Genomic DNA, 17,903 nt, shown 5'->3' with positions numbered 1-17,903 from the left:
AGACCCGGTGCAACGAAATAAATAAATATTTTTTTTAAGAAAGGGCATTCAAAAAACAGCTTTGAAGGATTATATAACTAACACATTATAAAAATGACTGTCTATAAAAAAATCCTCACTTTATAGGAATGTGCACTGCATATATAAGAAATTGTGATTCACTTTTCTATACAGCAGAAACTGACACAGCAGTATAAAGCAACTATACTCCAATTAAAAAAAAAGAAATCATTTCTCTTATTACTTTGCCATTGCTTATCAACTTAATGTATTTTTAAAAAATTCTATGAAGTAGAATAGAGATTATGGAGTAAAAGGAGATAGCTGCTGGAAAAAGGCAGAAGTAGGAGTCAGAGAATACTGGGATAGAGTTCCAGTGAAAAAGATAGAAAATATGGGATATTGAATTGAAGAAAGCCAGGGAAGGTGAACATCATAATTTGAAAGCTCATTTTTAGGGAAAATGAAAGGGAAGTATAAGATCTAATAACTCACCAAAATAAACAGGTCTTTAAAAGAATTTGTAAAACATGTAATGACAACTACTATTCAAGAATTTTTTTTGACAATTCTGATTGAAGATAAAATTTGGACTAAGAAAATAGTTTCTCAGACTTGATATTGTAGTAAGAACTTGAAATCATAAAAAGAAATGATGGGATAAAAGATTTAAAAATTAAGGGGAAAATGTTCAGAAAGTGAAAGGATTTCATAAAAGACAGGACAACTGGTTGTTTTCTATATTTACAAAAGATAATAATAATGAAATACTTACAAAGAAAACACTTCATGTTATAAAGAAATGTCTTAACCATGGGGATAATAAGTCACAAAACTTTCCTTTGAGGTGCCTGCAGGTAGTCAACCCATGAGGATGTCCAGAAGAGAACAGAGAGCTTTACTTGATGACTTATATCAAGAGGAGTGTGTATGTGTATATTAGGGGAGACAAAGGAGTGTGTGGAAGGGGAAGTAGGGGGAAGGAAGGAAGATTTTGACTGATTTAACATGAAGATTTCATGGTTAATAGAATAAAAGATTCCACAAGTATGTGGTTTTACAAATGATATAACTATATAAGCACTAAAAATAAACACTACCTTGGAGTGGCTGGGATTCCTTTGTTTCTAGCTCTGTCACTTTCTCCCATTTTATCCATCCATGTACCACAATTTAAGCGATTTCCTCCATAAACAAATCCTGTTTCTTCATCAACCCCTGCAGTTATATTAAAACCTAAAAAAGAAAAATAAAACATTTATAAAAATATAATAAATTAGGACAACTACTCTAGAGAGTAATCTGGTAATACCTTAAAAGTTGAAGATGTGCATATTCTACCACATAATAATTTCGTTTCTAGACATACACTTTAGAGAAATGCTTACCTATGTGAACATGGAGACACATACAAGAATATACATTGCAACACTGCTTGTATTAGCAAGAAAATAAATAACTGCTGAGAAGAGGAACAGAAAAACCCTAGTCTAGTAATATAATGGGAAACTCTATACCATTTAAGATTAATGAACTACATAAAGCAAAATGGATAAATCAGAATGACTGAGTAAATAAGTTACAAAAGATATGCATAATAAGATGCCTTTTCTGTAAAATTTAAAATATAGATAATACACATATAACCACGTATGTCTATATGGCTATGTCTAATATGATAATATTTGTATAAAATTAGAAAACATAAAATACATAATATATATACATTATACAGTATATACTATGATATACTGAATATATGCTACATAATATATATCATACATAATTTACACATACTCAAACACACATAAACACACAAAATACAAAAATATACATGGAAATAGTAAATCCTGATTATAGGATGGTTGTTAATTCTAGAGAGTGAGGGAAGAGAAAGAGATAGAGATGAAATTTTAGCGGTATCTGTGGTGTTTTATTTCTTTTCAAAACAAAAGAGAACGATCTGAAGAAAATCTGGCCAATTGTTAATATCTGTCTAATTTCAGTTCTAGGTTCAAAGCATAATTTACATCGTTATCTGTATGTTGAGATATTTCATAATTAAAATTAAAAATTTAAATAACTCAGAGATGATGAACACAGATGCAAAAATCCTCAACAAAGTATTAACAAACCAAATTCAACTTGAAAAAGCATATACCATGATCAAGTGGGATTCATCCCAGGGATGCAAGGATGGTTCAATATTCATAGATTAATCAATGTGGTATCTATACATCGCATTAAAAAAATTAAAGAATAAAAATCATATGATCATCTCCACAGATGCAGAAAAAGCTTTTGACAGAATTCAACATCCATTTATGATTAAAAACTCTCAGCAAAGTGTGTATAGAGGGAATGTACCTCAACGTGATAAAGGCCATATATGAAAAGACCACAGCTAACATCATACTCAATGGTGAAAAGTTAAAAGCTTTCCTGCTAAATTCAGGAACAAGACAAGGATGCCCACTCTCACTGCTTTTGTTCAGCAAAATATTGGAAGTATTGGAAGCCACAGCAATCAGACAAGAAAAAGAAATAAAAGGAATCCAAATTGGAAGGGAATAAGTAAAACTGTCACTGTTTGCAGATGACATGATACTATATACAGAAAATCCTAAAGACACCAATCAAAAGATGACTAGAGTTCATCAATGAATTTGGTAAAGTTGCAGGATACAAAATTCACATACAGAAATCTGTTGTGTTTCTATATACTGATAGAACTATCTGAAACAGAAATTAAGAAAAAAATCTCATTTACAACTGCATCAAAAAGACTAAAACACCTAGGAATACATCTAACCAAGGAGGTAAAAGACCTGTACTTGGAAAACTATAAGACATTGATAAAAGGAATCTAAGATGATACAAACTAATGGAAAATATACAGTGCTCATGGACAGGAAGAATTAAATTGTTAAAATGACCATACTATCAAGGCAAATTACAGATTCAATGCAATCCCTATCAAAATACCAATGACATTTTTCACAGAACTAGTTCTAAAATTTGCATGGAAACATAAAAGACCCCAAAGAGCCAAAACAACTTTGAGAAAGAAGAAAAAGTTTCCCTTCAATGGGGGATCAAGATGGCAGAGTAAGAGGATGTAGAAATCACCCCTCTTCCCAAAACACATCAAAAATATATATACATTTGGAAAAATTCTCATGGAAAACTAACTGGAACCTGGCAGAAGAACTCCTTCACAACCAAGGCTGCAAAAATTATTCCCATGTAATCAAGTAGGATGAAAAGAAAGGCATTGGGTTGGAACCTGTGCCCCTGGGAGGGGAATAAGGGAAAAGGGAGATCACAGGGGCAGACACTCACCCTGGGAAGTGAGTGGGTAGAGCCACAGACTGGGTGTCCAAGTTCTAGGGTCCTATATGGAGAAGACAAGCTCCCTTGGCTGTTTGGAGAACTCCTGGGACAGACGGAAAGGCTTGAGATGCCCAGATTCCACTTGTGAGGAGTATGTGGGTGCTGGCTTTCCATAAGACAGGGTGAAGAGAGAGGTCTACCTAGTGGCTATTGCCTCCTTGTGCTCCCCAATCTGAGCTGAGTAAACACCATGGCCCCACTCACTCCATGCCACAGCTTGGCACTGGATTTACGGCAGCCAGGTCTTGGGAAAAGACTCCATGCAGGGACACAGAAGGCAGTCTGGGGCCCTGGATTGTGGTCCAGGTAGGGTGGCAGTGGCCATTGTTGGCACTTACTCAAACAGTGCCAGAGAAACATCCCGGATTTCTGACAGGAGTGAAGCTGCTTCAATTCCCACAACCACAATGCCATGAATCCCAGTGCCAGTTGAGTGAATGCTTCAGCCCTGCCTACTCCAGGCCATAACCTTGCACTAGATCTGGGACAACTACAACAGGGGAAAAAAATGTGACCTTGGACTGTGTCTGAGTGGATGCCTACACAGGCAGCACACTGGACCTCTGTAAGTGTATGAGCCCCACTTATTATAGCACCCCCCCACCTCTGGGGCAAAGGCCCCAGTGTGGGGAGAAGGAAAAATACACACTTAAAGGGAACAGAGCCAATTCGAGCCTGACCTTCAGGACACCTGCTCCAGAAACTTGGGAGCAGACCCTGACCCTGAAAGGGCAGTGACTGCCACTGAACAGAGAAGAAATCCCACCTCACACCCTGTGTAGGCTCCAGCTCCTACAAGACCACCTACACCCCATATCAAGGTGATAGTGGCCAGTACACCCTGAGGAAAGGCATGGCTTGTGTCCACATCAAATCCAGCCCTCACACTAAAGATATTTGGCACATGTAGTCCACACAGGGATGCCCTCACATAAAAACACACTTTCAAGACCATGATAATAACTGTTTCACCTAAATTCATAGAGACAGAGAAAGTTAAGCAAAATGAAATGGTAAAGAACTCCCAACTGAAAGGGCAAGAGAAAGCCCCTGAAAAAATAAATAATGAAACAGAGATAATCAGTCTACCAGTGAGTTCAAAAAGTTAGTAATGAAAATGCTAACTGAATTAAGAAAGAGAATTGATCTAAGCATGGGATCATTTTAACAAGGAGCTATAAGGAAGACCCAATAAAGAAGAGATAATTCAATTTCTGAGATAGAAAACACTTGAGAAGCAATGAATAACAGACTAAATGACACAGAAGAATGCATACATGATCTGGAAGATAGAATAATGGAAATCATCCAATTAGAACAGCAGACAAAAAGACAAATGGGAAAAAAAAGCAACATATGAGATCTATGGGCTAATATAAAATGTGTCAATATATAGGGGTTCCAGAAGGAGAAAAGAGAAGGGGATCAAAAATGTATTTGAAGAAATTATGGCTGAAAACTTCCCAAACCCAAAGAAGGAAACAGATATCCAGGTACAGGAACACAGAGGGTCCCAAACAAGATGAACCCAAACGGGCTCACACTAAGACATATCATAATTAAAATGGCAAAAGTTAGAGATAAAGAGAATTCAAAGGCAGCAAGACAAAAACAGAGTCATATACAAGGGAACTCCTATAAGATTATCAGCGGATTTCTCTGCAGAAACTTTGAAGGCCAGAAGGGAGTGGCATGATATATTTACAGTCCTGAAAGGGAAAAACCTACAACCTAGGTTACTTTGTCGAAAATTAATAAACCTTTAGTCAGGCTCATCAAGAAAAAATAGAGAGGATCCAAACAAACAAAATAAGAAATGAAAGAGGAGAAATAATATATGCTATCACAGAGATACAAAAATTCATAAGAGAATACTATGAATAGTTATATGCCAACAAATTGGATAGCCTAGAAGAAATGGACAAATTTCTAGAAATATACAGCCTGCCAAGACTGAGTCAAGAAGAAACAGACAATTTGAACAGGCTGATTGCTAGAAGTGAAATTGAATCTGTAATTTAAAAACTCCCAGCCAACAAAATTCCAGGAGTGGAAAGCTTCACAGGGGAATCCTACCAAACATATAAATAAGACCTCATACCTATCCTTCTGAATCTATTCCAAAAAACTGAAAGGAGGGAACATTCCCAAATTCATTCTACTAGGCCACTGTCACCCTGATACCAAAACCAGACAAAAACACTACAAAAAAGAAAATTACAGGCCACTATCTTTGATGAATATAGATGAAAAAATTCTCAACAAAATATTAGCCAACTGAATCCAATAATACATAAAAAGGATCATATACCATGATCAAGCTGGATTCACTCCAGGGTCACAAAGATAGTTCAACATAGGCAAATCAATCAATGTGTTACACCACATTAACAAAAGGAAAGAAAAAAAATCACATGATCATCTAAATAGATGCAGAAGGCTTCCCTGGTGGTGCAGTGGTTAGGAATCCACCTGCCAATGCAGGGAACACGGGTTCGAGCCCTGATCCAGGAAGATCCCACATGCCGTGGAGCAACTAAGCACGTGCGCCACAACTACTGAGCCTGTGCTCTAGAGTCTGCAAGCCACAACTACTCAGCCTGCATGCCACAACTACTGAAGCCTTATGCCTAGAGCCTGTGCTCCGCAACAAGAGAAGCCACCATAATGAGAAGCCCACGCACCACAATGAAGAGTAGCCCCGGCTCACCGCAACTAGAGAAAGCCCTTGCACAGCCACAAAGACCCAAATGCAGCCAAAAATAAATAAATAAAAAGAAATAAATAGATGCAGAAAAAGCATTTGACCAAATTCAACATTCATTCATGATAAAAACTCTCATCAAAATAGGTATAGAGAGGGCTTCCCTTAAAAAAAAAAAAAAAAAAAAAAAAAAAAAAAAAAAAATAGGTATAGAGAGAACATATCTCAACATAATAAAGGCCACTTACTACAAACCCACAGCCAACAAAAATACTCAATGGTGAAAAGCTGAAAGCTTTCCTGCTAAATTCAGGAATAAGACAAGGATGCTCACTCTTGCCACTTCTATTTAACACTGTATTGGAAGTCCTAGCCACAGCAATCAGACAAGAAAAAGAAATAAAAGGTATCCAAATTGGGAGGGAAGAGGTAAAACTGTCTCTATTTGCAGACGACATGATATTCTATATAGAAAACCCTAAAGTCTCCATCCCAAAACTATTAGAACTAATAAATGAATTCAGCAAGGGTGTAAGATACAAGATCAATAAATAGAAATCTGTTGCACTTCTATACACTAATAATGAAATATCAGAAAGAGAAAGTAAAAAAACAAAACAAAACAAACAAAACAAAAACCTATGGATAAACTAAACCAAGGAGGTTAAAGACCTATACTCTGAAACCTATAAAACATTGATGATGGAAACTGAGGATGATTCCAAGAAATGGAAAGATATCCTGTGCTATTAGATTGCAAGAATTAATATTATTAAAATGGCCATACCACCCAAAGCAATCTACAGATTTAAATCCATATCAAAATATCCATGACGTTTTTTTCACAGAACTAGAACAAATAATCCTAGAATTTATACAGAACCACAAAAGACCCTGAATTGCCAAAATAATTCTGAGGAAAAAGAACAAAGCTGGAGGTATAACCCTCCCAGACCTCAGACTATACTACAAAGCTACAGTAATCATAACAGCATAGTACTGGCATAAAAACAGACACATAGATCAATGGAACAGAATGGAGAGCCCAGAAGTAAACCCATGCAGCTATGGTCAATTAATCTATGACAAAGGAGGCAAGAATACACAAAGGAGAACAGACAGCCTCTTCAATAAGTTGTGCTGAGAAAACTGGACAGACACATGTAAAACAATGAGATAAGAACATTCCTTCATACCATGTACAAAAATGGACTCAAAATGATTTAAAGACCTAAATGTAAGACCTGAAACTAAAAGAGAACATAGGCAGAACACTCTTTAACATAAATCACAGCAATATTTTCCTGGATCTGTTTCCTAAGGCAAAAGAAATAAAAGCAAAAATAAACAAATGGGACCTAATTAAACTTAAAAGCTTTTTCACATCAAAGGAAACCATCAACAAAACAAAAAGACAACCTACAGAATGGGAGAAAATACTTGCAAATGATGCAAGCAATAAGCAGTTAATATCCAAAATATATGAACAGCTCATGTAACATAGTATATTAAAAAAACCCAAATAATAAATAAAAAATAGGCAAAAGACTTGAATAGACATTTTTCCAAAGAAAATATACAGATGGCTAATAGGCATATGAAAAGATGCTCAACACAGCTATTAATAGAGAAATGAAAATAAAACCACAATGAGGTATCACCTTATATCTGTCGGAATGGCTATCATCAAAAAGCCTACAAATAAAAAATGTTGGAGAGGATGTGGTTAAAAGGGTACACTTGTACAATGTTGGTGGGAATGTAAGTTGGTGCAGTCACTGTGATATTTTTAATATCTAAGTTAGGTCATATCACTCCTGCTCAAAACTGTTCACTGGCTCACTTCAGTAAGGAGGTTCCTTAAAAAACTAAGAATAGAACTACCATATGATCCAGTAACCCCACTCTTGGACATATATCCAGAAAAGATGAAAACTCTAATTCAAAAAGATACATGCACCGCAATGTTCACAGCAGCATTATTTATAATAGCCAAGACATGGAAACAACCTAAATGTCCATCAACAGATGAATGAATAAAGAAGATGTGGTATATATATATATATAGTGATCTACTTTAACATGAATTTGTTTGAGTACTGGTGAGATTGAATGCTTCCCCCTATGTTTATTAATGGATGGTTGATGTATGTCCTTGGGCAAGCTACTTTTACCTCCTCCTATTTCCTCTATTATGAGCTAGGAATAGAGGTACTAGCTTCTGGAAAATGTTTGTCAAGTGATACACAAAAGCAAAGAGCTTTTCAGTTTATATGATATTAAATATATGACACAAAGGCAAAGAGCTTTTTAATTTATTTGATATTAAATAATTGGATAGTCAATGTTTAGTGAGTAAATCTCAGAGATTTAGCTACAAAGTCATAAGAACACATACAAAAAGGTACACAAGTCAAAATGACTATGAATGAATAGGTTGTTTCAAATGCAAAAAGTGGGTAGAAAATTTATTTTTGCACTTTCTGATGAGTTGGCAAAGTATTCCAGGCTATTGGCTCCCTCCCCACAATCAACCCTGGAGAAACTACAGAAGTATATGTGAGGTATTGACGTGAAGAAGTCACATAATGTTTGGGAGAAACTAATAAAAACACGTGAGGACTTCCCTGGTGGTGCAGTGGTTAAGAATCCGCCTGCTAGTGCAGGGGACACGGGTTTGAGCCCTGCTCCAGGAAGATCCCACATACCGCGGAGCAATGAAGCCTGTGCACCACAACTACTGAGCCTGTGCTCTAGAGCCCACGAGACACAAACTACTGAGCCTGTGGACCACAACTACTGAAGCCCACGCGCCTAGAGCCTATGCTCTGCAACAATAGAAGCCACTGCAATGAGAAGCCCATGCACCACAAAGAAGAGTAGCTCCTGCTCACTTCAACTAGAGAAAGCCCGTGTGCAGCAATGAAGACCCAACACAGCCAAAACTAAATAAATTCCTTAAAAAAAATAACCCCCACCAAAAAAAACAAACAAAAAAAACAAAACAAACAAAAAATACGTGAGACCTGACCAGACACTTTGGACTTTTATTCCACCTCGGCTCGTAAGGCTGCTGTGTTACAACTTAAGGAGATTGCTTCTTTTCAGTGCTTACAGAGTAGCTAATAATCAAGGGAATATGAGCTTATTGGGAAAAGATAAACATTAGATACCAGAGGAGTCTAATGACTATATAAAAGAGAGAAGCTGAGTAACATATTTCACATGAAGCAGAATTACTGGAACAGATGGACCAATAATATACAATAAGCAAAATAAATATCCTCAAAGACATAGGTAAGATATTATTAACATGAAGCAGGAACAAAAGAGATTAAAAATGACTAAGTGGAGACATTAGGTCTGAAATTTTTAATAGTTGAAATAAAGAAAACAATAAAGTGATAATAAGGGACTAAATAGTAGATAGACACAGCTAAGAATGAATTAGTGAGATGGAAGATAAGATTGAAAAATTCTCCAGAGGTAGCAGGAATGGTTAAAGGGAGAAAATAGAAAAAAAGAGCTAAAAGCTACTGGGGGCTACCCTGGTGGCGCAGTGGTTGAGAGTCTGCCTGCCGATGCAGGGAACGCGGGTTCGTGCCCCGGGTCCGGGAAGATCCCACATGCCGCAGAGCAGCTAGGCCCGTGAGCCATGGCCGCTGAGCCTGCGCATTTGGAGCCTGTGCTCCGCAATGGGAGAGGCCACAACAGTGAGAGGCCCGCATACCGCAAAAAAAAAAAAAAATAATAAAATAAAATAAAAGCTATGGGGATAGAATTAAATCAAAAGCCATCCTGACAAAAGTATCCCCAGAAAGAAGGAAGAAAATACTTGAAGAAATAAAATGATAAATATCCTAGAATCAAGAAAGATCTCAGGTTAAAAGCACTCATACAATACCAAATGAAACAGATAAGGAAAGTTAGAGTAAAATCCTGAATTCAGACAAAGAGATGGTTCTAAAATCTTCAAGAAAGAACGAGTAGATCACTTCTAATGGAACAAGGTATAGGTCCATATACCTTTCAATAGCAATATTGGAAACAAGAAGTCAACAGAGTAATATTTTCTAAAGCATTGAAGAAAAAAAGCATTTATGTCTAATCTGTCATTTAAATATGAAAGCATAATAAAAATACTGCCAGCCATACAAGGCCTCAGAGCGCTTGACATGTAAGTTCCAACTTTAAAAACATTCATATAGCAGCACTAAAGATACTCATATAGCAACAATAAAATGACTACAGCAAGGCACTGTAGTAGTAGGCACTGTTCTGAGAGGTTTTCATATATTAACATAAATAAATAAGCTCATCTGATTAACTCAAATAAGGAAAGAAATAAATCTTAGAGGATACTAGTAAGAGAGATGGAATGAAAAGATGATCAAATTACACATAAAAGTTTATTGTTGCCTAAGAAAAAGCAATAACCAAAGAAAACAAAAAGAAGTACAGTCATAACAATTCAAACTGAAATTCCACCTAGATAATATCAAATAGGAATTCGGGGAGAGGGGCACACACTAAATTACTTATTCTGTTAGGGGTCAATATGGATTTTAATAAGTTAAAGAAATGGACATAGACATGGTAAATTAATACAGATATAGGTCTTGAAAACAAGAATCATAAGAACAAAAATAGAATGAATTAAAGTGGAAAGAATTGTTTCTTTTAAAAAAAATTTGTAGGGCTTCTCTGGTGGCGCAGTGGTTGAGAGTCCACCTGCCGATGCAGGGGACACGGGTTCGTGCCCCGGTCCGGGAAAATCCCACATGACACGGAGCGGCTAGGCCCATGAGCCATGGCCGCTGAGCCTGCGTGTCCGGAGCCTGTGCTCCGCAATGGGAGAGGCCACAACAGTGAGAGGCCCACGTACCGCAAAAAAAAAAAAAAAAAAGGTAAAAGGCAAACTCACATAGTTAATAGAAGTTAATGTGAGAGATTATCTTTGAGACATGAAGGTGGGGTAGGATTTCTGAAATGAAATATGGTGAAGGACACCATAGATAAATTGGGAAAAGGTTTGTGCAATTCTAAAACTAATGATGGACAAATATCTAGAATAAACAAAAAACTCCTGATAATCAACATGAAAAATACAGAAATGCCAAAAGAAAGATGAGTAAAGGCATAGAACATGAACAAATAATTTATAGAAAAGGAAACTTTCCAAAGAGGCCAATAAACATATGAGCAAATACTCAAATTCAGTAACAGGAGAATTGCGAGTTAAAACAATTACATAAGGCTTTACACCCATATTTGGCATTAGAGGATAATGCCAAATGTTGGTAGGCATATGGACACTTAAGAAGCTACTTTGATTGTTAATGGGAATAGAGACTGGTGCAGTAATTCTGGAAAGGAATGTGGTAGTGTTTAAACAAAGGTCATAAGAGTATAGTATATGTAGCTCTGATATACCAATGTTAAGTGAAATAAGCCAGACATAAAAAGACAAAAATTCCATACTTCCATTTATATGAGGTACCTAGAATAGTCAAATTCATAGAGACAGAAAGTAGATTAGTAGCTACTAGAGGCTAGCAAGGGAGAGAATGAGGAATTATTGCTAACTGGGTATAGTTTCAGTTTGGGATGATGGAAAAAGTTCTGGAGATGGATAGCGATGATGGTTGAAAAACAGTGCAAATGTACTTAAAGCCACTGCAATGTACACTTAAAAATGGCTAAAATGATATACTTTATGATAAAATGGTAAACGTGTATTTCACCACACACACTTAACAGTAGAAAACCAGCAATCCAATTAGAAAATGGATAAAAGACATGAATAGACATTTCATCAATGAGGGGATATGGATGGTAAATAAGAACATGAAGAGATGTTTAAAACCATTAATAGGGAAATGCAAATCAAAACCACAATGTGTAGTGGTCTACACAACTATCAGAACATCTGAAAATAGGTGATAACAACAAATTCTGGCAAGGATGTGGAGAAACTGGATCTATCCAGCTTGCTGGTGGGAATGTGAAATGAAAATAGTTTGGCAATTTCTTATAAAACAAAACATGTGCTGACCACATCACCCAATCACATTATTGGGCATTTATCCCAGAGAAATGAAAACTTATGTTTGCACAAAAACATGTATATGAATGTTTAGAGCAGCTCCATTTGTATTAGCCAAAAAAACTGGAAACAACCTAAATATCCTTCAAAAGATGAATGGTGCATTCATAAAAGGGAATACTACTTAGCAATAAAAACTAATAAAATATTGATAAATGCAGCAACTTGGATAGTTCTCAAGGGGGATTATGTTTAGTGAAAGAACCAATCTCAAAGGGTTACATACTATATGATTCCATTTATCTACATTCTCAAAATGACAAAGTATAGAGATGCAGAACAGATTGGCAGTTGTTAGAGACCAGGGATGGTTGGTGTGACTATAATGGGATAGCACAAGGAAAACCTCTTTGGTGACGGAACAGCTCTGTACCTTGACTGTGGTAGTGGTTACATGAAACTATACATGAGGTAAAACTGCACAGAAGTACACACACACACATACACACACACACAGATGAGTTAACGTAAAACTGGTGAAAAAGGAATATGGTCTATAGCTTAGCTAACAGTATGACACTAATATCTATTTCCTGATCTTGATATTGTACTACAGTTATATAAGATGCCCTCATTGGGGGAAGCTGGATGAAGGGTTCAGGGTACGCTTATGTGTCATTTTTGTAACTTTCTATCAGTCCCCAATTCTTTCAAAATTAAAAAGTTGAAAAAAAGGTCTACATGCGCTTAAAGCAATATATATTTTGTAAGACAATACATGAATATACAACAAACCCATTGGAATGTCTCTTAGGGGAATGAGTAATAAAATAAATTATTGTTAGCCTTGCACTGGCTAATGATGATGACAGTGTGCCATAAAAATAGGAATATGATGAATTTCAAAGAGGTTATAAAAGTATATTTTAACTCTGAATACAAATAAACCTCTTTATAAAAAGTATTTTATAAGAGCCTAGATTATGGGGCAGACAAACTATGGATGAAATCCTAGCTCTGCCACTTAGCACCTGTGTGACTCTGGGCAAACTACTCTGCTTCAGTCACCTTATCAAGAAAAAAGGGAACAATGTAACTCATGCCCAATGTTCTCAGAAGTGTTAAATGGGAATAACGTAGGTAAAGTAGTTAGCACAATGCTTAGCACATAGCAAGCACTCAATTATTAGCAATTATTGTTATGATTATAAATTCAAGCACCAAAATTACCTTTCAAACTGGCTGACAAAAGATATAACATTTTATCTTTCCTCTAGAAACTAAAACTAAACTGGTGAGATCAGAAACTCTTAATCTTTTTCATTATTATATTCTGAAGTTTTATACACAAATAACATACTTGTGAAATAAATGAACAATTACAAGGTTTAATTTCATCTCATCACTAAATCTTTACTATGTACCTAAAGTTATGTACCTTCATCTTTCATGTTCCGATCTATCTGTGGACCAGCATTCCTTTCTCGGAACTGTATGCCCTGCATGTGTCTTTGCATAGCTTCCTGTATTACTTCAAACAATGGTTGATCCTGTTTGAGATATAATGGATGTTACCTCTGTTAGAAATCACATTTTTCTTATCGTCTCCCAAATTCCACAACTGAAGTTTTGTGGAAACATATATTTTTCCCTTAAAAGGAGAAACGGGGATAAGGGGTGGGACTGGGGAAAGAAGCAGCTCCTATACATCATATAATAGATCAGACCTTTGGCATATGAACATTTAACATACTGTAGTTTTAACTATAAATTCTGTGACATGAAATAATTTGTAATTTGCTGATACATGAAAAATAATCTTGTGAGCTTGTGTAATCTGCGTTAGAGTGAACAGTTCAGCTAATAAATGAATCTAGCTTATTATACAGAAATCTGAGTTTTAAATTGGCATTGCTGTTCTAATTCATCCACATACATAGCAATGGAGACAAACTATATACTATAATGGTAATTTACTTTAGGTTACAAAATTTTTTGGACAAATATTCTTTGAACACTTCATGATAGAAACATGGTAGTGACATAAATCTATGCTAGCCCTGAGGTAGCTTAGAAGTCCTCCATACCAAATAAATTATAACATAAATGCAGATCAGAAGTGGCAAAAGTACAATATCCCTGGGGGAAAAAAGAACACAAAAAAATGTTTATTCATTCTGCACTGCTCATAAGATAAACTCTGAACTCCCTGGATTGGTAGCCAAGGCTCTCCAACCTGGTCCACCCTTTCCACAATCCCTTACTACCCTATAGGTACCCTACACAAAAAGCCAAACTAGACTGAGCAGTATGTCCTAAACTGTGCGCCAATCCACCCTGTGCTTTATTATTCATTTCATCTTTAATATCTTCTCACAACTTCCCTCATCTCTGATGAAATCCTACTCACCTTTCAAGGTTTAGTTTAGGTGAAATTTTAGTTACTTTCTGTAGTCCTCCCTGAGACCCACCTACTAGATCATCTCTCTTTCTTTTATGAGACTACATAGCACTTCCCTCTTTTTTGCAATGATTGTATTATATACACATCACCTCTTCTACCATGTTGCAAGCTCTTTAGGCAAACAGCAAGTCTTATCTCTGTAATCTCTCATAGTAGCAGCAGGTGCTAAATAAATACCAATATTTGAAGAATTTGTAAGATTCAGATTCTTAATTTTACATGTATTTTATATTAGAAGCTAAAAGTCATTTTTCAGGAAAAAAAATTATTTTAAGAAATGATCTTTACCAGTGTACCAGCAGACAAAGGAGCAGAATCATCTGTAGGATACATTCTGGAAACTGGGCACCTGAGAATGTCTAGACCATTTGGGACCATTTTACAATAATCCTGAATACACTGCAGCCACCACCACACAGCATCTCGGCAGTTGTATCTGGCATAAGTTCCTTCACCCAGGAGATTAGGAATGAGACCATGTCTCAGGGTACCAGCAAATGCTAAAATAATATTCCTAAAACAACAGAATTAGGTGAATCATTTGACATGAAAACAATCACTTAAAAAATTGAAGACAAAAAAGTCACTCTTGGTAATCATTATTTTTTATGTATTTTCTTTCCTGCCCTTATTTCTTTGTATTTTCATGTAGAAAGAGGTCATAATATAAAATAAGCACTGAATTAAAAGTCAGGAACCTTGATCTTAGCCCTGTCTTTCTCTCTAACAATCTGTGTGACTAACCACCTCTGGGAGAATTTTTTTTCATCTGTGGAGTTTGGGATTGGACTGGGTGATTTTTAAGGTCCCTCATAGCTCTAGGTTTTACTTTTGAAATCCCTCGTATTTCAAAATCTGAGGAACTAAGAACATGAATCTTATTACTTTAAGTAGCAGATACCAAGAATAAAACAACCATATAAGAAAATAAATGGGTAAAAACTGACCTTGAAAAACATAATTTTCAAAAACTTGTAGAGAAAATTTTATCTTTCAAAGTGTTATTCTACTATCATACACCAAATGACAACTTTGTAAGATGGCATGGCATTCTAGAAAGAGCATGAAACTGAGAAATAAGAAGACTGAGATTTAAATCCTAGTGTTGCCACCTGTATGACCTTGGAAAAGGCATTTAAAATCTCTAGGCCTCAACGCTTTTTGGCTAAACCATTTAGAAATTTAATTAATTCTATGTATCAGTTCAATGCCCATTTCTTTTTAAAAAATTAAAAAAAAATTTTTGGCTGTGTTGTGTCATCATTGCTGTGCATGGGCTTTCTCTAGTTGTGGTGAGTGGGGACTACTCTTCGTTGTGGTGTGTGGGCTTCTCATTGCAGTGGCTTCTCTTGTTGCAGGACACGGGCTCTAGGCATGCGGGCTTCAGTAGTTGTGGTACATGGGCTCAGTAGTTGTGGCGCACAGGCTTAGTTGCTCCGTGGCATGTGAGATCTTCCCGGACCAGGGATTGAACCCGTGTCCCCTGCATTGGCAGGTGGGCTCTTAACCACTGCGCCACCAGGGAAGTCCCATGCCCATCTCTTAAATTATAGTGTAAGAGGAACTTTTTATCTTCGCAGTACAAAAGTGTTAGTATGGACTGTGATACTTCCAATTAATAAAAAGAGTATTAGCAATCTTAATCATCTAGAACATGTCATACATGAGAAAGTTGAATAAAAAGTCCTCTGTCCATGAACATCTCTGCAGAGGGTGGAAGTAGAACTATCTGTGGTAGAGACATCCATGTGTCCACCAAAATGGCTTTCCTATACATCCCAGCCTACCTTACACTTGGCTGTGGCCAGATGACTGCATTCTAAGGCAAAAGAATGTTAAGTACATGGAACAGGTGTGTGTTCCTCAGACTCTCTTTCCCTCTCTGCCAGCTGACTGGAGAGAACCTAGAGTCCCTGGAAGATGGTATATCCTGAATATAAAGAAGCCTATATCCCTTCACCACTAAGTAGAAAGTTCCCTCCTCAACACCCGTACAGGATCAGAAGCAAATGAATTTCGTTTGTGAAAAGCCATTGAAATTTAAGAGTTTATAATTCATAGCAGCTAGCACTACCATAAGAAATGCATTATATTCTGGGAAATCATCTAGATCAGGGGTAAGCAAACTTTTTTCTGTAAAGGGTCAGATAGTAAATTATATATATATATTTAATGATCCTTTAAAAATGTAAAAGCCATTCTTAGCTCATAGGTCATACAAAACAATTGACAGGCCACAGTTAGCTGATGCCTGATCTAGACAGTCATATGTAAAACTAAGTAGCAGAAATTTTTGACAGTACATAGAAGTGATCATTGGGAGCCCAGATAACAATAAAAGTAACAGTAATTATTTTTAAAATGAGCATTTATGGAGTGCTTAACATGTGGCAGACATTGCTCTAGATACTTTAACTGTATTAGCTTATTTAATCCTCACAAAAACCCTATAAGGTAAGTGCTATAACCATTCTACGAAGAGCACAAAGAGAACAAATAATTTGTCAGGCGGGCATTTGGAACCAGGATTAGAACCTGGTAGTCTGGCCCAAACCCAAGTTCTTAACCACTATACTATGCTCCTGACGTTCCACTTCCTAATTCTTAATCACGGTCATTTAGGGGCATTTGGGGAAGAAGCACACAGCCTCCCAAATTTCTATAGCCCCATAATAGTATCTTAAGTCCATAATAAAATGTCTTATTATATATTAGGTTAGTATAGGGAAGCATATAATACATTTTAGATGCTCACTTAGAAATTTCCAATTTTAAAAGGATCAGAAATAAAACTTGTCATTTGGAGAGGCAAACCTCCAGTTATTTCTTGGGTGACATCAAAATAAGGTATCATATAAATGCTTTTTTTGCTACAAGTTTTAACTTGCAGAGCAGTGATTTCAAACTTTAGTCTTAGGCTGCTGAAAATCACCTGGAGACCCCGTGAAAACACAGATTGCCATCTGCCAACTCTGCCCTTTCCACCCCCAGGTTTGGATTCAGCAGATCCAGCATAGAGATCAAGAATTTGCATTTCTAACAAGCTGTCAGATGATGGTGACACTGCTGATTTGTGGAACACCATACAGCACTGATGTAGAGCCTTTCTTTTCTACCTCCGATAAATTCATACATAATATTGTGACATAAGAAAACACTATTTTAAGTCTAGAAAACATAAAACTGGAGGTTACGAGGTCTGACATTAAAAAGAAGAAAACCTGGTATTATAATTCTTTCTACCGGACTCCGTCAAAAAGCCAGCAATGCCTTCATTATGGAAGAACAAAAAATGG

General features: G+C 36.4%; 1 protein-coding gene across 4 annotated transcripts in view; it reads right to left on the bottom strand.

The window, feature by feature from the left end:
• AGL (amylo-alpha-1,6-glucosidase and 4-alpha-glucanotransferase) overlaps window positions 1–17,903 on the bottom strand; it is a 77,645-nt gene that overhangs the window by 14,964 nt on the left and 44,778 nt on the right. For all 4 annotated transcript variants that reach the window (XM_024751230.1, XM_024751232.1, XM_024751229.1 and 1 more), the window contains 3 exons: window positions 14,896–15,121; window positions 13,582–13,693; window positions 1,101–1,236 (listed from right to left, as the gene is read on the bottom strand). In XM_024751230.1, coding sequence (XP_024606998.1) covers window positions 1,101–1,236; window positions 13,582–13,693; window positions 14,896–15,121 — 474 coding nt within the window. The remainder of the gene's footprint in view (window positions 1–1,100; window positions 1,237–13,581; window positions 13,694–14,895; window positions 15,122–17,903) is intronic.

The sequence above is a fragment of the Neophocaena asiaeorientalis genome, unplaced genomic scaffold (genome assembly GCF_003031525.2).
Source record: "Neophocaena asiaeorientalis asiaeorientalis breed wild unplaced genomic scaffold, Neophocaena_asiaeorientalis_V1.1 scaffold147, whole genome shotgun sequence".
NCBI lineage: Eukaryota > Metazoa > Chordata > Mammalia > Artiodactyla > Phocoenidae > Neophocaena > Neophocaena asiaeorientalis.
Note: the sequence above shows the minus strand (reverse complement) of the source record. Positions and strands in the feature narration are given on the sequence as shown.